The 23,596-nt window shown below is 35.3% G+C and overlaps 3 protein-coding genes across 3 annotated transcripts in view; all 3 read left to right on the plus strand.

Moving 5' to 3' along the window:
* The window catches only part of LOC102609848 (disease resistance protein RGA2-like), a 144,081-nt gene that overhangs the window by 108,537 nt on the left and 11,948 nt on the right, over positions 1-23,596 (plus strand). The gene's annotated exons all lie outside the window — the stretch shown is intronic.
* LOC127902237 (putative disease resistance protein RGA3) lies at positions 164-2,599 on the plus strand. The gene has a single exon (XM_052441075.1). It carries the CDS (start codon positions 164-166, stop codon positions 2,597-2,599), a length of 2,436 nt encoding a protein of 811 aa, XP_052297035.1.
* Positions 12,266-13,573, plus strand: LOC127902238 (disease resistance protein RGA2-like). Its single transcript, XM_052441076.1, has one exon. It carries the CDS (start codon positions 12,266-12,268, stop codon positions 13,571-13,573), a length of 1,308 nt encoding a protein of 435 aa, XP_052297036.1.

Below are 23,596 nucleotides of genomic sequence, written 5' to 3' on the forward strand. Positions count from 1 at the left end.
ATTGACATTGACTCACGGGTAAAAATTAAATATCTCATATGGTATAAGAAGAATGCAAACATGCTTGAATCAACATTCTCTCAGAATACATAAAAGCTACTTTCCTCTGAGCATTTTATCAAGAAAAGCAATTGCTGCATTTACCATTTGATCTAATATCAGAATGGCTCATGCGATCGTTTCCTCTCTCTTAGACCAGCTGATCTCTGTTGCGGCTGATGAAGTGAAACAGCAGGTCAGGCTTGTGACGGGTGTCGAACATGAAGTGGGAAAGCTTACCACCAACCTTCAAGCCTTTCAAGCTGTACTGGAAGATGCAGAGCAGAGGCAACTGGAGAAGGAAAAGGTTGTTACTCTTTGGCTGGATCAGCTCAGAGACGCATCCTACGACATGGAAGATGTGTTGGATGAGTGGATCACTGCAAGGCTCAAATTGCAGATTGAGGGCATTGATGATGATAATGCTCTTGCTCTTGCTCCTCATAAGAAGAAGGTACGCTCCTTCTTTTGTGCTGTATCAAATTGCTTTGGTAGTTTCAAACAACTTAACCTTCGTCATGACATTGCCGTCAAGATTAGGGAAATCAATGGAAAGCTAGATGATATTGCCTCCCAAAAAGATACGTTTAAATTTGTTGAGAATGTGAGTAACAATGTTAAGAAAGCAGAGCGAGTGCGAACCACCTCCTTGATTGATGAGGGAGGGGTTTGTGGTAGAGTTGATGAGAAAAATGAGCTCTTAAGCAAGTTGCTGTGTGGAAGTAGTGAACAACAAAAAGGCCTTGATGTCATCTCACTAGTTGGGTTAGGGGGTATAGGTAAAACCACTCTTGCACAACTGGCGTATAATAATGATGAGGTGAAAAGAAATTTTGAAAAAGTTATATGGGTGTGTGTATCAAACACTTTTGAGGAGATTAGTGTCGCCAAAGCAATCATTGAAGGTCTAGGCGTGTCAGCTTTTGGTTTAAGCGAATTCGAATCTCTTATGAAACAGATTCAGGAATATATTACGGGGAAGAAAATTTTTCTTGTTTTAGATGATGTGTGGGATGGAGATTACAAAAAATGGGACCCATTCTTTTCTTGTCTAAAGAATGGCCACCATGAAAGTAAAATTCTAATTACCACACATGATAGGTCAGTTGCACTACAGTTGGGATCAATAGATATTATCCCTGTCAAGGAGTTGGGTGAAGGGGAATGTTGGTTACTGTTTAAGCAGATAGCATTTCTACGTAGGTCCTTTGAGGATTGTGAAAAATTAGAACCAATCGGGCGAAAAATTGCATCTAAGTGCAAAGGCCTACCTCTTGCTGCAAAGGTAATAGGGAATCTCTTGCGCTCTAAAAATACAGCAAAAGAGTGGCATATAATTTTAGATAGTGAAATGTGGAAAGTACAAGAGATTGGGCAAGGTATTTTAGCTCCTTTGTTGTTGAGTTATAACGATTTGCCCTCCAATTCTATGGTAAAACGGTGCTTCTCATATTGTGCTGTCTTTCCAAAAGACTACAATATGAATAAAAGGGAATTGATTAATCTATGGATGACTCAAGGTTACCTTAATGCAGATGAAGACGAAGAAATGGAGATGATTGGAGAAGAGTATTTCAACATCTTAGCAACACGCTCTTTCTTTCAAGAATTTCAGAAAAATGACGATGATGATTTTACTAGTTGTAAGATGCATGACATAGTAAATGATTTTGCCCAATTTGTAAGTAGAAAAGAATGTTTGTGGGTAGAAATTAATGGTACCAAAGAATCAGTCATAAACTCTTTTGGTGACAAAGTCCGTCACTTAGGGTTAAAGTTTGAAGAAGGCGCTTCATTTCCTATGTCCATTCATGGACTTAATAGATTGCGTACCCTCTTAATTTATGACCAAAGTCCTTACAATCCGTCTCTTAGTAGTAGCATCCTTCCGGAGTTATTTAATAAATTGGCGTGTTTAAGGGCATTAGTTATAAGGCAATCGTACTTATTATTTTTGTATCCTGAGGCAAATAGGATTAGTGAAATTCCAGAAAATGTCAGAAAATTGATACATTTAAAATATCTTAATTTGTCTGAATTACTCATAGAGAGACTGCCTGAGACTTTGTGTGAATTATATAATTTACAAAAGCTAGATATTAGGCGGTGCCCAAATCTTAGGGAATTACCTGCGGGGATTGGGAAGTTAATGAACATGAGGAGTTTACTGAATGGTGAAACTTATTCGTTGAAATACATGCCAGTAGGGATTTCCAAATTAACCAGTCTTCGAACATTAGAAAAGTTTGTTGTGGGTGGAGGTGTTGATGGTAGCAATACGTGTAGGCTTGAATCTCTGAAAAATCTTCAACTCCTTCGAGAATGTGGAATAGAAGGGCTGGGTAATGTGTCCCATTTAGATGAGGCCGAGAGATTACAACTTTACAATCAGCAAAACCTCCTTCGTTTGCGTCTTCGGTTTGGTAGAGTCGTAGATGGGGAAGATGAAGAAAGGAGGAGGAAGAATGAGAAAGACAAACAACTTCTTGAAGCTTTACAACCGCCTTTGAGTGTAGAGGAATTAGGGATTGAATCCTATGGAGGCGACATTTTTCCCTAATGGTTGACTTCACTAACCAATCTAAGGAATTTAACACTTTCCTCGTGCGCTAACTGTGAGCATTTGCCTCCTTTGGGAAAATTGCCTCTGAAAAAACTCGAACTACGTGACTTGGAAAGTGTAAAAAGAGTGGGTAATGAGTTTTTGGGAATAGAAGAAAGCAGTGAGGATGACCCATCTTCATCTTCATCGTCACCATCAGTTATTGCCTTCCCCAAATTGAAATCACTCGAAATTGACGGAATGAAAGAACTGGAAGAGTGGAATTACAGGATTACGAGGAAGGAAAACATCTCCATCATGCCCCGTCTTTCTTCCTTGCAAATTATGAATTGCCGCAAATTAAAGGCGCTGCCGGATTACCTTCTTCAAACGATAGCACTGCAGAAACTGAGTATTTATTCTTGTGATCTTCTAGAAGAACTGCCCATTCTAGAAGATCGCAGGACAACAGACATACCACGTCTTTCTTCCTTGGCGATTTGGTATTGCCCCAAATTAAAGGTGCTGCCGGATTACCTCCTTCGAACGACGACGCTGCAGGTATTGAGTATTATGGAATGTCCTCTTCTAGAAGGACATTATAGAGAGGGCAAAGGAGAAGACTGGCATAAGGTATCTCACATTCCCTGCATCATGTGGTTGCCGTCGTTGTAAGATATCACTCGCTGGTAATTTCTCCTCCTCCTCTGATTTACTTTGTTGTTGCTTGCAATGAAATTAATAAAAATAATTATATTTTGAATTAAAATTCTATATAGAATCAATCATGGTATAAATATGTAAAACTTCCTAGTTATTAAATCTGTTTAACTTGTTTTCTAAAGATTAAATTAAAAAAAAAGTGTAGTCTGTTGAAATTTCTATATTTACTTTTAAAAAATATGTGCTCTTTTGTAAAATTTCATACCACATCTTAGAAAATCCCAATGTAATTTATTTTTTAATGTACAAAAATTTGTTATGTGTAACTTCCTGAGAGACAAAATCTCTGGGATACATTTGCAATAATGTTAAAAAATAAATTATCAATTTTATCTTGTATAATGATAATCATATTTTTTTATATATAATTTATGTGACATTAATTCTTTAAAGTAATTGTGTAATTGTTTTTAGTAGTACATTAGCCCACTTTATTTTATTTCATATGAGTTTAATTATGTTCACCAGCGATTCGAGGAAATGTCAGAACTACACTAGCAATTCACAGGTCCAATCTAATTTGGTTTTAATGATGCAGGCAGGAGAGCAAGACTATGAAAATGAAAAGTTTAGCCAAAGGATTGCTAAAATGTTCTGATGGTAATTCACTTGCTTTATTTTATAGAATTTCATTTCCATCTTCTTCTATTGATATCTTGTTGTGAATAAACAAGAACAGAGAAGTAAATGAGTGAACCACAGAGAAGTAAAGATATATCCAAATTCGATTATTATGATGATTAAAGCAAGCTCAAGCTCAAGCTCAAGCATTGCATTTTTTATTTTATTTAGTTTATAGAATTTTCATTTCCACCTGCATTTCATTTTTATTTCATTTTTAGGTTGACGTTGAAGACTCTATGGAGAACATTGGGGTAACCAAGGATTATCACTGTGGTTATTGTGCAACGTTTGGTCTGTTCTGTTTCAATTGAGGATGGACAGCTGCCTGAAAGACATGATGATTATTATTGCATGATGTTAAGGTGCTAAGATCATCATTTCTATCTTGCTTCATTCTTGGAATCATTTATCCTATATAAACATATTGAATTGTGCTAATATTATCATATGCGTCAATGGAGGCAGGAATTTGGTGTTGACACTATTATACAGGTAACCACACTTCATAGTTTGCACAAATTTGCGTTGTCAGAATATCCTTTAATATTCATTGTGTTTCTGTGTGTTATCAGGTTATCATCTCCAAGGGTTTGAAAGAGCCTTTGCAGTAAAGTCAGTTGTCACCAGCTCGTGCAATTGCGCATTCATTCATAGTACTTCAATATTGGGTTTTCAAGTTTTGTATGTTTAGTCGATTAAAATGTTTAGTCAATCATTCTTAATCATTTCTGATTTCAAGTTCTTTAGGGCCATAAACAGTTTTTCAAACTCATTCTTATTTTTTAGGTTGATTTCCTACTCGTGGAAGTCCAAGGATTAGGCTGGCGATGGAACTACTACCTCTGTTGTTATTGTGCAAGGTTTGATCGCTGGACCTTGAACAAGAAAGCCTTACATGCATTCTGTAATTGAAGCGTTCTCTAAAGCAAAAGAGAAGTAGAAGGAATAGTGATGGCCGGATATGCTCTATCTTAATTGAAGATCTCTGTGATGTTGAGGAGCTAATGATTGTTAAGGCGTATTTTCATGAACTTCCTTTCTTAACAAATGTTTCAATGCTGGCTGTAGTAACAATTTCATATCTTGCATCTCTCGGATGCATCATGTTCACAGGTTTGAAAAAGCATTTGTGGTAATGCTTTAAAGCTTGTACAATGGCTGTGAAAAGGCACATTCAATTAGGTACGTTTTGGTGCGGTCTCCCAATGCTAATATCATATTTTGTATAGCAATTAAAATTTAGCTATACAATCTTAATATGCAATAAATCATTGTATACAAAGTTTTCTATTAATTATATGGTGACTGAAATTTTAATTATCATATCAATTTAAATTTTTTTGTAACTCTCTTTTACTTTGCTTGCACAGAGTACCTGTTTTGGTTGATATGTCTAATTTGTAGAAATTCATTTCCATCGGTTTCCATTGGCTTTAGCACAAACCGAAACAGAGCTCTGGGGAAAAGTTTTACTTCTTGTGATATTATGCCTTTGTTTCTTCATTCATCATATTTTTCGAATTCATGCTCTCATTCAGAGGGTAAAGCCTTTTCCAGGCTGCTTTGTAGCCAAACTTTGACGCCTTTGATGCATGACTGTCATTCTTTTTCTTGGTTATTCAAACTTTCAGTTATATATTATGTGAAAGATTCTTTTTCTTATTAAAGTACATTGTTGGTTTTTTTTCTTTTTCCTTCATTTTGTCTGAATTAAAGCTAAAATTTTAAGTTTTTTTTTTAATTGGAAAATATTAATATTTCATTAAACAAATAACAACAATACAACTACTTGCAGTACATCACTAGTTCACATTACAAAGATTAAAATACAGAGATCTGTTTTAGTTACAGAGATCTATTACAGTAATCAATTGAATTAACCCCTAAAAGTTGTTAGGAAATTGGTGGGTGAAGCAGACACGCAGCTAAAGTAAAATTGGGAGAAAAATAAAGAACAAGCACAATAGAGGACACTAGAAATTACGTGGTTCGGCTTTTAGCCTACGTCCACGGGCGAAGACAGAAGGAAATATTTTACTAGTGAAAAGGAGTTACAAGTATTGTAGTATTTTAGCTCACTTCCCAAAACCCCAATACACCCAAACTCTCAAATCACTATAACTCTTAAAAACCCTCTCTAAATAAAGAAAAGAACTGAAGAACTCGATGATTTACAAATGAAGGGAGCCAGCGTTTTTATAGCCAAAATTGGCTACTGTTCATTTAATATGTAATTATTATTTTTATTATATTAATTTCTCTTTTCTTTTCCTTCTTCGGCCCGGCATCTCTTTTTCTTCTTTCGTTTCTTTCCTTGGGCGGCATTTACTTGGCCTTCAAAGCCGTGTGCCACCAATGAAGCTTATTCAAAGCTTCTAGATGCAGCTTCTAGATGCTGCAGCCAAAGTATTTTGACATTCTCCCACTTGGAGATTAGATTGAAAATCAATCAATCTCCACACCATCCTTTCTGCTTCGCCATAATCATGTTGCCTACGTTTCTGCTAGGCCACAAGAGGATCTACTCCAGACAAACTTATCAGTATTTATCGGCTTGGTCAAAACATCTGCTAGGTTCTCCTTCGTATGGATTTTCTGTAAATCCACACTTCCGTCTTCCACTACTTCTCGAACGAAGTGATATTGAACTCCTATGTGCTTTGTCCTGGAATGAAATGCTGGATTCCTTGCAATGTGCAAGGCACTCGGACTGTCACAAAATACAGAAATTTTCTCTTGTCCGTGCCCGAGCTCCTCCAATAACCTTTGTATCCAAATAGCTTCCTTGCAAGCTTGTGTAGCTGCCATGTACTCTGCTTCTGTTGTAGATAAAGCCACAACGGTCTGCAGTTTCGAAACCCAGCTTACAGCTGCTACCGCAAGTGTAAACACATAACCAGTAGTGGATTTCCTTTTATCAAGATCTCCTGCAAAATCTGAATCCACATAGCCCCTGACAGTAAACTCTGATCCTCCATAACATAATGCAACATCTGAGGTTCCTCTGATGTATCTCAGAACCCTCTTCACAGCTATCCAATGCTCTCCACCAGGATTCGCCATGTATCGACTGACTGCTCCCACTGCTTGTGCAATGTCCGGTCTTGTACATATCATAGCAAACATTAAACTTCCCACTGCTGATGCATACGGTACTAGAGACATCTCCTTCCTCTCCACTTCATTTCTAGGACACATACGTGAGGATAATTTGAAATTAACAGGAAGTGGGGTAGAAATTGACTTACAATCTTGCATGTTGAAGCGTCGCAAGATTTTCTTCAAGTAATTCTTCTGCGAAAGCCAAATCTTCCTGTTATTTCTGTCTCGGTGAATTTGCATCCCTAGAATCTTGTTTGCTGGTCCCAAGTCCTTCATTTCAAACTCCCTAGCTAACTGTGCCTTCAATTCTTGGATTCGATCTTTGTTGGGACCTGCTACCAACATGTCATCCACATACAATAGCAAAATAATGAAATCATTATCTTCAAACCTCTTGTAATATGCACAATGGTCTGAACTGAGTCTGTTGTATCCAAGGCTCATGATGAAGGAATCAAATCTCTTATACCAACACCTCGGCGCCTGTTTGAGACAGTATAGAGATTTGTTCAACCTGCAAACCAAATTCTTATTTCCTGTTTCTGCAAAACCTTCTGGTTGGAGCATATATATTTCTTCTTCAAGTTCTCCATGAAGAAATGCAGTTTTCACATCTAACTGCTCAAGATGTAGATCAAATGTAGCACACATCGCCAAGACTATTCTGACTGTTGTGAGTCGAACCACCGGAGAAAATATCTCGTTGAAGTCAATACCTTCTTTCTGAGCATATCCTTTCACTACCAATCTCGCACGATACCGTTCCACTTGGTCATTGCCATCACGTTTGATCTTGTAGACCCATTTGTTTCCAATGGCTTTTCTTCCGTGTGGTAGTGGTACAAGTTCCCATGTCTTGTTCTTGTGTAGAGCTTCAATTTCTTCCTGCATTGCTGTCATCCACAAAGCAACATCTGAGCTGTTTAAAGCTTCATGGAAAGTTGAAGGCTCTCCATCCTCTATTAGAAGACAGTATGCAACATTGATCTCTGTGACATACTCCGAGTGCCACATTGGCGGTCGTCTCTCACGAGTTGACCGACGAACTTCTGGAGCCTCGGACTCGACTGGTTCTTGTTCCTCGTGCTCTGGTGCTGCTTCAGAAGAATCTGAATCTTCTGGATTATTTTCGACATATACTGGTACAGTCTCTGACTTTTCTTTTACAGTGTCATCATCTCCATCTTTTCTTTGTAGTTGATCTTCTACAAAGATAACATCTCTGCTGATGACGATCTTGTGGGCAGTGGGGTCCCACAGACGATACCCCTTTACTCCATCAGCATACCCCAAAAAGATACATCTTCTAGATTTTGCATCCAGCTTTGTTCTTTCTTGGGCATTGTACATCACGTACACAGGACATCCAAATGCATGTAGGTAAGAATAATCAGCTGGCTTTCCAATCCACATCTCCATTGCCGTCTTCAACCCAATTGCTGTAGATGGCGACTGATTTACTATATAACAGGCAGTTTTGGCTGCTTCTGCCCAGAATGAATTGGGTAGACCAGCAGTCCTCAACATAGCTCTTATTCTTTCTGTAAGAGTTCTGTTCATCCGCTCTGCCACTCCGTTTTGTTGAGGAGTGTATGCCACCGTGAACTGCCTCTGAATACCTTCTTGCTTACAGAAAGCAAGAAACTCGCCGTCTGTATACTCTCCACCATTATCCGTCCTTAAGCACTTGATCTTTTTACTAGATTCAAGTTCCACCCGCGCTTTGTATTCTTTAAACACTAGAAATACATCTGACTTTTTCTTAATTGGATACACCCAACATCTTCTGGAATAATCATCAATGAAAGTCACCATGTATTTTGCACCTCCCATGGATATATCCGGTGATTCCCAAACATCAGAATGAATCAAGTCTAGAATGCATTTACTTCTAGCAATAGATCTACTGAATTTTAATCTATGCTGCTTACTTGTAACACAATGCTCGCAAAATGGTAAACTTACCGATTTGAGCCCCGGAAGCAATTTTCGCTCAGAGAGAATCTTCAAGCCTTGTTCTGACATGTGGCCAAGTTTGAGATGCCACATCATCGTTGATTCTTCTCCATTTGACGCGACACACGCATCAGCCTCCTGTAGTGTTTCTCCTTTAAGCATGAATAGATTAGCACCGATCTTTTCTGCCTTCATCAATACAAGCGCGCCTTTAACGATCTTCATAATTCCATTCTCCACATGAGTTTTGTACCCATGACTATCCATTTGTCCCAAAGACAATAGATTTTTCTTCAGGCCATTGACATGTCGTACCTCTCCAATTGTGCGAATTGTACCATCAAACATTTTTATTTTGATAGTACCAATACCAGTGATCTCCAAGGCATGATCATTACCCATATATACAGATCCTCCTGAGATAGGTTCATATGTGTGGAACCATTCTCTCCGAGAGGTCATGTGCCAGGTAGCTCCTGAGTCTATAAGCCAGACATCAGACAATCGTTTTCTGCCTTCTGAAATAGTTGTTGCCTCGCTGTAAAGAATTTCACCATCATCTGAGGTACTTGCTACACAACCCTGAGCATTTGATGACTCAGGTACTTTGCCCTCTTTTCTCTTCTGGTTACTCCAACATTCTTTCTTGACGTGCCCTTTCTTGCCACATTTGTAGCATTTAACATTCTTCTTACTTCTGGATTTTGATCTACCCTGATATTGACTCCCACTGGGGCCACGTTCCGTTGATCTCCCTCTCGTCACCGATAGCGCTTCTGCTTGCTGCGAACTTGCTTGTCTGTTTTCCTTATTTTTCCGCCTGCTCTCCTCATTTAATACGGAGGCTGCAACATCGTCGAAAACTAGACTCTCCACTGGATTGTTGTTCGTTAGGTTGATGATGAGTTGATCATACGAATCTGGTAGACTTTGAAGTAGAAGCTCTGCACGTTCATTTTCCTCTATATTATGACCCAACGTTGTGAGTTGTGAAAATAGAGTCTTCAATGTGTTGATGTGGTCGTTCACCATTGTAGATTCCGCCATTCGAAGAGTATAGAGTTTTCTCTTCAAGAAAATTTTGTTGTGTAGTGACTTGGCCTCATACAATTTTGTGAGAGTATCCCATATTTCCTTCGCCGTATTTTTCTCTGCCACACTAGATAATACTCCATCCGCAAGTGCCAAGTGTAGATCAGAAATGGCGTTGCCGTCTACCTCGTTCCACTTGTCATCAGTTATCTCCATGGGCCTTTCTCCAATTGCTGCTAAACAATTATTTTTTCTCAATACAGCTTTCATCTTCATTTTCCACAACGAAAAATTATTTCCGTTAAACTTCTCAATTTCATACTTTGCCGTCATTTTGTTGATAAATACTGCACACAAGTTAGTGTACCACCTTGAATAGTTGTGAGTATGTGTGAGAATGCACACCAGGAAAGTTCCCAGGAAAGACTGGAGGGGTCACAATGGTCCCACTTAAAACCCAGACTCCTTAAGCTTTTATCGCCTTTGTGACAGAACTTTCCTAGACATGTACAAAACCACACAGTTGCTTTACTCACACCACTATTCCCTGCTTTGCACCGCAAAATTCTTGGATCGCTTCCACCGCTTCACGTGAATAGTACCGTATACGTGAATAGTATAGTCTATGTAAACAACACCGTATATATGAACAGTACCGTATACGTGAATAGTGTCGTATACGTGTACGGTGCCGTATACGTGAATAGTACCCCTTACGTGAACAGTTCCCGACTCCAAAAAATACAACCAATAGCTCTGATACCACTGTTAGGAAATTGGTGGGTGAAGCAGACACGCAGCTAAAGTAAAATTGGGAGAAAAATAAAGAACAAGCACAATAGAGGACACCAGAAATTACGTGGTTCGGCTTTTAGCCTACGTCCACGGGCGAAGACAGAAGGAAATATTTTACTAGTGAAAAGGAGTTACAAGTATTGTAGTATTTTAGCTCACTTCCCAAAACCCCAATACACCCAAACTCTCAAATCACTATAACTCTTAAAAACCCTCTCTAAATAAAGAAAAGAACTGAAGAACTCGATGATTTACAAATGAAGGGAGCCAGCGTTTTTATAGCCAAAATTGGCTACTGTTCATTTAATATGTAATTATTATTTTTATTATATTAATTTCTCTTTTCTTTTCCTTCTTCGGCCCGGCATCTCTTTTTCTTCTTTCGTTTCTTTCCTTGGGCGGCATTTACTTGGCCTTCAAAGCCGTGTGCCACCAATGAAGCTTATTCAAAGCTTCTAGATGCAGTTTCTAGATGCTGCAGCCAAAGTATTTTGACAAAAGTTTATTAAAGAATAGGAAGAAACACATGTACACTAAAAGAAAAACTTCCATTCGTAATGCACATATAATTCAAGCTCCATTTGGGGTTCCATGGCTCTTTCGAAATTATCTCCACCACCATATTTATGCTTTCCAGTCCAGGTAGTACCAAAATAGATTTACCGTAAAAATTGATTCAGAAATGGGCACCATTCTTCCTTTGTTTAAATCATGGTCTCCACGGAAGTAAAATTTTGGTTACTACACGTAATGAGTTAGTTGCACGAATGATGGGATCAACAAATATTATCTTCATTGAGCAATTGATTGAAGAGGATTGCTAGTCGGTTTTCAAGCGATTAGCATTTTTCGGTCACTCTTTCGAGGATTGTGAAAGATTAGAACCAATCGGGCGAAAAATTGCACGCAAGTGCAAAGGCCTACCTCTTGCTGCAAAGGTAATAAGGAATCTCTCGCGTTCTAAAAGTGCAATAAACGACTGGCAAAGAATTTTAGATAGTGAAATGTGGAAGGCAGAAGAGATTGGGAAAGGTCTTTTGACTCCTTTATTGTTGAGTTATAATGATTTGTCGTCCAATTCTATGGTAAAACAATATTTTTCATTTTGTGCTGTCTTTCCGAAAGACTACAATATGTATAAAGAGGAGCTAATTTCACTATGGATGGCTCAAGGTTACCTTAATGCAGAAGAATATGAAGAGATGGAGATGACTGGGGAAGAGTGTTTCAACATTTTAGCAACACACTCTTTCTTTCAAGAGTTTGAGAAAAATGATGATGATGATATTATGAGTTGCAAGATGCATGACATAGTACATGATTTTGCTCAATTTGTAAGTAGCAAAGAGTGTTTGTGGCTAGAAATTAATGGTACCAAAGAATCAGTCATAAACTCTTTTGGTGGGAAAGTCCGTCCCTTGGTTAAAGTTTAAAGGAGGCGCTTTATTTCCTATGTCCATTCATGGACTTAATAGATCGCGTACCCTCCTAATTGATGATGAAAGTCCTTCCAATTCGTCTCTTGATAGTAGCATCCTTCCTGAGTTATTTAGTAAATTGGCATGTTTAAGAGCATTAGTTATAAGGCAATCGTTCTTGCTTTTTCGTCCTGACCCAAATTTGATTAGAGAAATTCCAGAAGATGTTGGAAAATTGATGCTTTTAAAATATCTTAATTTGTCTGAATTACACATAGAGAGACTGCCTGAGACTTTGTGTGAATTATATAATTTACAAAAGCTGGATATTAGGGGGTGCCGAAATCTAAGAGAATTGCCTGCAGGGATTGGGAAGTTAAAGAACATGAGGAGTTTGCTAAATGGTCTTACTTGTTCGTTGAAGTACATGCCAATAGGGATTTCCAAATTAACCAATCTTCGAACATTAGACAAGTTTGCTGTGGGTGGAGGCGTTGATGGTGGCAGTACGTGGAGGCTTGAATGTCTAAAAAATCTTCAACTCCTTCGAGAATGTGGAATAGAAGGGCTGAGTAATTTGTCACATGTAGATGAGGCTGAGAGATTAGAACTCAAAAATATGGAAAACCTCCTTCGTTTGTATCTTTTGTTTGAAGTTGTAGATTGGGAAGATAAAGAAGAGGATGAAGATGAAGGTGGGGAAGATGAAGGTGAGGATGGGGGATATGAAGAGGAAGAAGGAGGTGAAGTTGTAAATGGGGAAGATGAAGAAAGGAGGAGGAAGAATGAGAAAGATGAACAACTTCTTGAAGCCTTCCAGCCGCCTTTGAATGTAGAGGAATTATGGATTTTATTATATGGAGGCAACATTTTTCCCAAATGGTTGACTTCACTAACCAATATAAGGAATTTATTTCTTCACATGTGTCTTAACTGTGAGCATTTGCCTCCTCTGGGAAAATTGCCTCTGGAAAAACTCGCCCTGCAAAATTTGAATAGTGTAAAAAGAGTGGGTAATGAGGTTTTGGGAATAGAGGAAAGTAGTGATGATGACCCGTCTTCATCTTCATCATCATCATCAGTTATTGCCTTCCCCAAATTGAAATCACTCAAAATTTGGGACATGGAAGAATTGGAAGAGTGGGATTACAAGGTTACGAGGAAGGAAAACATCTCCATCATGCCACGTCTTTCTTCCTTGGAAATTGATTGTTGCCCCAAATTAAAGGTGTTGCCAGATGACCTTCTTCAAACGTCGACACTGCAGGAATTGAGTATTGGGGGATGTCCTATTCTAGAAGACTGGCATAAGATATCTCACATTCCCCACATCGAGTTTTAAATTCTCGAACGGTTGCAATTACTATAACCCGCCGGTAATTTCTCCTCCTCCTCTGTTTTGCTTCATTGTTACTTGTAATGAAATTAATAATAATAATGATAATAATTAAATTTTGAATTAAATTTCTATATTTTGCCAATGTCTCATAGGAATGTGCAATATTTTCTAATATTTTGATTTTTGTATTGAATATAACTATTTACTTCAGTGTACGATAATTTGTTACGTGAAACTTCTTGAGAGACTGAATTTCTGGGGTACTTTGTAGTAATGTTGAAAACTAAGTGATGGCTGGGTCTGCTCTGTTTCAGTTGAGGATGGATGGTTGCCTGGAAGACATGATGATTATTATTGCATGATATTAAGGTGCTGAGATCATTATTTCTGTCTTGTTTCTTTCTTTGATCGGTTTATCCTCTATAAGCATATGGAATTATGCTAGTATTATCACTTCTTCACCCAATTTTCACTGTTGGTTGTAATAACCATTTCAGGTTCTCAAAAGCTACAAAGCAAAGCATCTTTGGGCTGATCATATATTTCAATTGACGAAGCAATTCGATGTTGGCACTATTATGCAGGGAACCAGAGTTGATAATTTGCACAAATTTGCATTGTCAGAATACCCTTCATATTCACTGTGTTTCTTTGTGTAGGTATGTAGAGTATCTCTTCAAGGGTTGTAAGAGCCTTTGCAGTAAATTTAGCTGCTCGTGCAATTGCTCATTCATCGGAGTACAATTTTGGATTTTCAAGGTTTGTATGCTCAGTTGTAATTAAAATGCTTAGTCACTTATTCCTAATCTTTCTGATTTTCAAGTTATTTTAGGTCCATAAACAGTTTTCACACATGTTTCAATGCTTCTTGTAATGACAATTTCACATCTTGCATCTCTAACGTGCATCACGTTTGAAACAGCTTTCGCGGTAAAGTCTTCGATGCTTGTACAACGGCTGTAAAGAGGCACATTAAATTCGGTACATTTTGGTACGGCCTCCTAATGCTGGTATAATGTTGTGTATATTTAGTTTGCAATTAAAACTTAGGTATACAAATCTTAATCTGCAATAGATCGTAGTGTACAAAGTTTTCTATTAATGATATGGGGACTGAAAGTTTAATTATCTTAAAATTTTTCTATGACTCTCTTTTACTTTGTTTGTACAGAGTACCTGTTTTGGCTGATGTGTCAAATTCATAGAAATTCATTTCCATCGGTTTCCATTGGTTTGAGCACAAACAGAAACAGAGGTTTGAGGAAAAGGTTTACTTCTTGCGGTATTATGCCTTTGTTTCTTTATTCACCATATTTGTTCGAATTCATGCCCTCATTAAGAATTTAAAGCCTTTTCCAGGCAGCTTTGTAGCCAAATTTTGATGCCATAAATGCATGATTGTCATTTAGATTTTCCGAATATTTGTTATTTGGAGAAATATTGTTAAAAGAGCATTTGATTAGCTACTTACCCTATGAATTTAGTTGCCAATAATACATTGAAATTGAGTAGGGTAATGGTTGAGGAAAGTTATTGTCTTAATTAAATTACAGGTGATAAGATGTTGCTTGAAATCAGCATGTTATATGGCGATGATTTTGCCCACATGAGACGCTGTGATTCTTGACATTGGGATAACTCAGGTCACTCATTCTGAATCTTTTCTAATTTTCAAGTTCCTTAGGGCCATGACTAGTTTTTCAAGTCTGCATGTGGCTGCAAATGATTGATGGTCATAAAATTATCTTGAGCCTTGAGGCATTGCGTTTGAGCGCACACAGAAACAGAGCTAAAGGAAAAGAACTTGACAGTCGAAGATGCTCTAAATATAACAAAAGTATATTTCTACTTCTTGTGGTTATTTTACTGTTGTCTCTTCGGTCATCATATTTGATTAATTGTTCCAATTCACTCTCTCACTTATTATTTAAAACCATTCTTATGTGGCTTGCAAGCTAATTAAGTTAAAGCAGAAAAAATACTATAGACGAAGATGAGCAAATTGAAGGTGATAAGTGCATATATAGTGGCCAAGTCGCTTATTATACGTCTCTCATACTAACATGATTCTGAATTTGAATTTCCATGAATAATTGTTAGGCTGGTGCACTTATTCTTGAAAGGGCGTTAAGCTACCTTATGAAATTGGAAAGTTATTATTGCTTGAATGCAAGCACCGTCTTCTGTTGCGAAGGCTTTCCCCACATGATGAGATGCTGTGATTGTTACCGGACCCTTAATTATTTAACTCAGGATTTTATCATCAACCACATCATCTTATTCACCATTTTGGATATATATAAAGATTAAAATTTCTAACAGTTGTTTCGGATTCTTGTGTAATCAGATAAATGGGGCAAATGTCAGAACAAAGATTGCTCAGTGCTGCTGGTAGGGCAAGGATGATGATGGTGAGGAAGATTGCTCACAAGCCAAGTAGAGCCCTCCATTTTGAGAAATATCATCCTCAAATTTGAATTGTTGAGCATATGAAGTGATGCTAAAGCCTTAATATTAAGTCTTTCTGAAAGTTTCATTTGAATGAATTTTCGGAGATTGAATGTTATTAGAGTGAGTAAGAAAATTAAGCACATATCTGCGATTTGGGTTGTCGGTGAATGTTTTCCTTTAATATTTGTACACACCCATTTCTTAGTAAAATTTTCTTCATGTCTATTACTATGACATAGGCTAATAGCCGTACCATATAACATTATCTTCTTATTTCTTTATGCTTGGTTTTGCTACATATCATTTCTGTACATTCAAGAATGCAATTTTGTAACTATTTACCTCTGCTTCGGCAAAGTTAAGTAGTTACAAAATTCTTTTTTTTTTCCTTTTTCTTTCTCCGATAAAATTGCCACAAATGGAAGCGATTGGCTTGATTTTTGCTTCTGTAAAAAGTGGTGGGAACAATGTCTTGTGTACCCGCAAGTTATAAATCGTCATAGTTTAAATGAAGAATCCCGAGTTGCCATCCAAAACTAAAGAAATTGCAAATTAAGTAGTTCATTACAAATGATATATTTTGAGTTGCTAATTATTAAGTATTTCATTCAAAAATGTTCTCGTTCCCACAGTTTCTAATGTTTAAAGTGCATCATTGCTCTACTTCCGTCATAACAGCATAAGAGAATTTAACATAATACTGAGAAAATGATTATTTTACCCTAAATGTAAATGATTATTCTACCCTTAACATAAAATAACTATATTTGCCCTAATTTAATGACGAAAGAAAAAATAGATGACTGCAATATAGATATTAAATAATAAATAAAATAAAAAATCAGAATTAAAACTAAAATAATTAAAAGAGAGCTCAAGAGAAAACGCACTTTAATCTGGTACCTGTACCCGTGGATCGTGGCGATGGCGGATTGGGGCTTATTATCAAGTCGTTAAAAATTTTAAACTTTCAAATTTTTTTTAAACCTTGAATTTTTTAGTTTATTGGTTAAGTGATAAAATTTGGTGGTAGTATGATACTGTGTTGTATATATGTTGTGTTATTTTGGGGCAATCGTTGGATTTTTCAATAAATTATAGGACCACAGCGAAAACAAATGTGGCGGTTTGCCTTCTTTGGCTCCTGACGCTGATAATCATTCACTCGTTGATTTTAGTAAAGAAATCGACGATCCCAACCGAAGGAGAAAAATGACTGGCACAGCAGGTTGTCCGTTACTAGTTATGCATTGTCATTGTAGAAAGTTTCAAGCAGATGGGATTATATAATTCTTCTTTAAATACGACGTCGTTTTTGTCCGTTAAGAGTCCAATGACAAGTTTATCATTCTGACATGAGTAAAATTCTAACGGCGTGATGACAATAGTATAGAAATGACACATTTTGTAAACATCAGGTGGAATTGTTATAAAAAAAAAAGTGGTCGTGTATTTTTTATAAAGTCTAAAACATCAAGTGATTAGAGAATATTTGTGCTTAAGTATTTCATTCAAAAAAATTTCCACTCCTAGACTATTTGAGTTGTTACCAAAACTGATAATTTTTTTTTTTTTCATGATGAATCTCGATATTTAGGGTGAATATTTTAATATTTAAGCTTAATGGTCAATAATCGGCCCACTATTGGTAGTAGAATTTTTATTCCAACACTATACAATTTTCGTGTGAGGTGATCTTAGTCTTATCTCAACCTCAAAAGTCAATAGCTAGTTCAGTAAGTGAGATTTTTTTTCTCACACTTATGAAATCACCACAAGCTCCTCCCACAACCAATGTGGGATAATCCCAACAATCTCCCCTCACTCATCAGGCCTTGGGTTGGAAGCATAAACATCCATTCTCCCTATTAGATTGTTGGTTGAGTTGTTGGTGAACCTGAGCTTTGATACTAATGTTAGATGATCTTGGGCTTCTCTCGACTTTAAAAGCTAGCTCAAAGAGAGAGATATTCCCTCACATTTATGAGGTCATTATCAGCCTCTTCCACAATCGATGTCGGCTAACCCGACATTTCTCTTTCTATATAATACATAAGTTGGATAATAAATTTATACCTCAATCTAGGTATAAACATTAATTTTATTTCTTTTTATCAATCATTATCCTATTGGGTCTATCGACTCACCGTACAAAATGTTGTAAAACTTCCCCGCCGAAGAGACTTTGGTAGCTTTGAGTTTGTAAATCAAGTTCCTATCCGTCGTCCCTCCTAATCCATTCTTCGGCGAAGTACGCCTGACATTCTTGTACCTTACAACGTCATATTTGGCACAAAATTCATGAAACTTAAACCAAACACTAAACTATTATTAGTTCTCAACATTTTATATCATTCGACGTTTTGTGTCAGAATAAATATTTTATCTTTGAACTTCTCAAGCACTTATTCATGGCTTATTTCTCAACTCGCTATGGATTAATGATACTGATGAAATTGTGGATTAACCAGACAATATTGTAATTATTACACATACACACAAGCACACGTACATACGTACAAAAGCATTTAGGAGTTGACCTTGCTCAGGATTTAAAAAAAAATGAATAAAATTTTCCAATAATTAATTAAGATAAAAAAGATCATTAAAACCCGAGTACCCCTCGCAATTGTGTCACTTGAATTTTCAGTATTTATGCACATATAATATTTTGAATGAATCTATAATGATGTTAATTTTGTAATGAGCTTAATCTTAAATTAAAATTTTCTTTTGAAAAAAAAATGAAGAAATCTTAAAATATTATAAAATATAGATCAGTTGGAAAACTATTCCTAGAAATGCATCTTAGTTTTATTCTTGGAAAATGTTTCCTTTCGCACTTGCGAGGAATTAGAAATTGAACAATAATTTTTAGACTTTTCATTGTCTTTGTGGTTATATGGTTGTCTTTAATATAAATATATGATCCCGGAGGCCAAATGTCTAATTCACATGCATTTACCTAATACTTTTTTTTCTTTTTTCTTTGTTTTTGGGATAGGGCAATTACTTAATACCTTGAAGAAAGAGAGATAAAATATAATTCATGCCAATTTGTTGCAACAAAGCTTTCATATCAAGCGTTGGCATAAATTATTATGCCAATTTGTTCAAGACAATATCTTTAGTTGGCATGTAATTTTCATTAGCCGGCGTCTACTCTTAATTTATGTCAAATTAAGTAATCGCTCCGCCCCAATAATGTTGCCTTTGATCTCTCAGCCCCAGTAAAAGAATTGGGTGAAAGAGAATGTTGGTCACTGTTTAAGCAAGTATGCTTTTGGCGGTCCTTTGAGGATCTTCAAAATTTAGAACCAATAACCAATCAAATGAAAAATTGCATACAAGTGTAAAGGCTTACACCTTAATGCAAAGGTAATAGGAATTCTCTTGCTGAACATATACACCCTTTTCTTTATAATCTTTTACTTTTGCTTAAGCTAAAGCATTAAAAGGCCCAAAATCCACTCTTTATATATAGTAGTTTCTGGTCCGGGATCATAAAGTGCGGGAAATATTCGGGAAAATTTTAAAATCGTGGGGTTTTAAAGGCTTAAAACTTAAAGTGCTTAAACTGAATGGTTAATGCGTTTTCCCAGACGTTCTCGCATTTTAAAATTCCAGATGGTAACATCTCTCTCTCTCTCTCTCTCTCTCTCTCTCTATATATATATATATATATAGGGAGAATGCCAATTTCTCCCCATATTGTAATCAATTTATATCATTTATGTCCTACTCTTATATAATAGCCAATAACTCCTGGATAGCATAATATAACAATATTATCTTTAATTTTAAATACGCTTTTATTTATATTTATTATAAATTAAATAAACATGTGAATGAAAACTAAAATAAAAAATTAAATATTAAAAACAATAAATATATGTTTTGATGTGAATAAAAAATTAATAGTAAAACATTTTTCTTGTACTTCTTTTATTTATAAACATTTTCTAATAATACATATATAAGAAAATAATTATAAAATAATTATAAATTATTATAAAATAATAATAAAATATTATAAAATACAAAAAAATATTATAAAATTAATAATAAAATATTTTTCTTGTACTTTTGTATTTTATATATTTATTATAAGAAAATGTTTATAAAACAAAAAATACAAAAAAAAATTATTATTAATTTTTTATTCACATCAAGACGTATATTTCTTGTTTTTAATAAATTTTTTTTTTTACCATTCTGTGAAGCTGACAAGTGAATCAAGTTGATTTCCAGAATACGACAGTGTTTCTATTGCTTTAAGAGACTCACGTGCATCTCAGCTGTTATCAGCAGAAAACAAATACATTTAAACGACATGACTGTGATGCGTTTAGATGAGCCACTTAAGTAATCACGTGAGGAAGCACATGCAGGAGACGGAAATCAATTCGTTAAGTTTGTTACCCATGTGTCAACAATCTGAACGATCTGGAAATCTTCTAAGCCTTTGATACAGGTTATAAAGGCTATGTATGAGGGTCAGATTAATGGAATGGTTATGAGTCTTGTAGGGAGAGTTCTAAAGAGAGAAAGAGTGCATCTTGTTCTCAGAAGAATCTTGTAAAAGGCTCTATGCTAAATCTCCATTTGTGAATTAATAAAAGCACATCAAGGACTTCTCCCGTGGATGTAAACAGAGTACCTTGTGCTCTATTGAACCACGTAAACCTTCTGTTTCTTGGTTGCCTATTTTGTTTGATTCTTGGTTCTTTCTGTTTCTTGATTGAATCCTTTTTTATGAGTTAAGTTGTGACAGATTCTATTCGATCTTTAGTTTTGTGCAACTTGCATTGATCTGATCTAGGAAATCCTGGGCAGTGACTAGTTTTGTTTAAGGCTAAGAACAGGCTAGTTACTACACATTCAATATGATTTGTTTAATGTATAATAAATATGAATAAAGGTGTATTTGAAAATAAAGATAATATTGTAAGAAACATTTACCATTTTCTAAGAGAAGCTTAAGAGTGAGTAAAGGCTTGTTTAAACCAGATATTTTGAGCCATATATTTTAAAATACCTCAAGGCACCCTCATTGTTAAATATGTTATATTTCTACTCTTACTTTTTCTTTCCTTTTATAATATTACCCTTGCAACAATATTCTAACCTTTTTGAGGATATCAATGAAAAGAAAAAAAAAATTAATTTATCAAATTCGCCTTAAAAGTAACATAAAAAATTCCACAAATTTTTATGTTATTATTTTACTTTTAGGATTAATTTGGTAAATTAATTTTTTATAAAATAACTATTACTAAAATTGTTGCAAATATATTAAACATTTCTTTAAGTTGGATAATATTGATTTATTTATAAATAAATTATTGGCAATTAGTTCTTTCATACTGAAATTTATTAGTTAATTTGCTAATCAATAATTATTGGTTAATTCGCTAATTAAACTTTTATAGATAAATTAATTAATGTCAAGAATATTATTGCAACGTATTATTATAAAAGCAAATAGAAAGTAAGTGCAAGAATGTAATATATTTAATTATAAGGATATTTTGAGATATTTTTGAAATTATAAGAACTAAACAAGCATTTACCTGTTGAGAGAAGATGAAATGGGAAAAATTCAAGGGTTAGGATATATGACGAGTTAAGGATTAGGTCTTGTAAAATCTTGATTTGGGGAGATGATTTTGGAGTGTTTCAACCCTAAATTCATTTGGGAAGACTCATTGATGTACAAATTAAAGGTCGAAAGCGTAGAGAGAGAGAGAAGGAGAAAGTGTGTGTTTAGAGTGATAGATGTGTAATTCAAGTAAACAAGTTGGATACTTGGATTTCTCACTAAAGAGAGTAAGATTTCCATCATTCTATCCTTATTTATGCTAAATTTAATTAAAGATTTGTTTATTTTATTTAAATTAATGTTTCCAACATATGGTAAAGTGGTACGAAGATAAATTTTGTAATTTGTGGATTGCTTTAGGTGCACAAGAGCACCAACAAGGCATTGTAGAGCCAAAAAGACTTAGCACTTGATGTTTCTGGTTCGATATATAAATGGCTAATAATTGTGTATTATGTTTATGTAGTTTATGGTTAGTAATGAGATTGGTGGTAATGTAGCTCTATAATTAACTATTTATTTCCAAAACTAAGGAGCTTCATATCATGTATTTCATTAAAAAATAGTCTCACTCTTAGACTTTATGAGTTGCTGTGAAAAATAAATGATGATAAATTTTCATACAAATTTATTTTTTATAAATTGATACGACAGTAGTTCATTGGTTGCATGAAATATAAAAGCAGGTAGCAGTTGGTCCTTTGAGGATCATAAAATTTACAACCAATTGGTCTAAAAATTGCATGCAAGTGCAAAGGCCTGCTCTTGTTGGAAAGGTAATAGGGAATCTCTTATGCTCTAAAAGAGTAGTAGAAGAATAGAAAAGAATTCTAGATGGTGATATGTGGAAGCTAGAAGAGATAAGGAAAGGTCTTTTGGCTCCTTTATTGTTGAGTTATATTGCTTTGCCATCCATGGTAAAACAATTTTTCTCATATTGTGCTGTCTTTTCAAAAGACTACAACATGTATAAAGAGGAACCAATTACCCTATGGATGACTTAAAGTTACCTTAGTATAGGAGAAGCAAAGAAATGGTAATCCAATCCGATCTAATAGTAGTAGTTTATTTTAAATTTTGTTCATTTGATTTCATAGTAGTAGTTTTCATTTTTTTTTTAAAATGAGTAAAAACGAACTAAAATGAGATAATTTTGAAAAAGAATCAAAACATAAAAAGGCTCAAAATTACCTTTGTTCCGAACAATATCCGTATCCATCATAATTGACCCGAATTCGATTTTATCTCAAATCCAATCTTGACCGCATATAATTATAACTTGATCTGATCCAAACTCAACCCCAAACTTTTGATTTGATCTAATCCAATCCGAATATTCTAAGCCAATCAACCCGAGACCTAATCAGGTTGATCTAAACACAAATTTGCGCACTCCTAAAGGGGACCATCACCCTATAGGCTTTGAAAAACTTTTGAGGTTTTTAAATGAAATATTAAAAATTAGATGTAAAAAGACTGATTTGACCCTTAAATACTCGATATATAAACTTAAATATATAATGAAACTTTAATTGTATATTTTGTGAAATAAAGTCAAAGTAACCTGATTGTTTGATTTTTATTTTGTTAATTATTTTTCATAGCCTTTTTTAAAAGTTTGGTAAGTTTGGGCCTACCTCTTTGATTTTTATTTTGTTCATTTTTTTTTCACTTGCAATACCGTTGCAATTATCAATCACAAAATTCTCAAATTTTGGAATACCTAACAACTATATACTAGCTATAAATAGAAAAAATTGTCTAAAATTAATTCCCAGCTAACACTTGAAATTTGAACTTGGGCCTCATGAAGATTTACCTTGAGCTCTGCCCCTGGATATGAAACAAAATATTAGTTTTGCTAGTGAAATTGCCAACTATGTTTTTCTTTTGTATTTTCTGCTCAAGGAAGAAGAAATTTCCTACAACTTTTGTGGTGAATATCTTGCGAATATATGACAGTTTAATCTTTA

This window comes from Citrus sinensis, chromosome 5 (assembly GCF_022201045.2).
Source record: "Citrus sinensis cultivar Valencia sweet orange chromosome 5, DVS_A1.0, whole genome shotgun sequence".
Taxonomy (NCBI): Eukaryota; Viridiplantae; Streptophyta; class Magnoliopsida; order Sapindales; family Rutaceae; genus Citrus; species Citrus sinensis.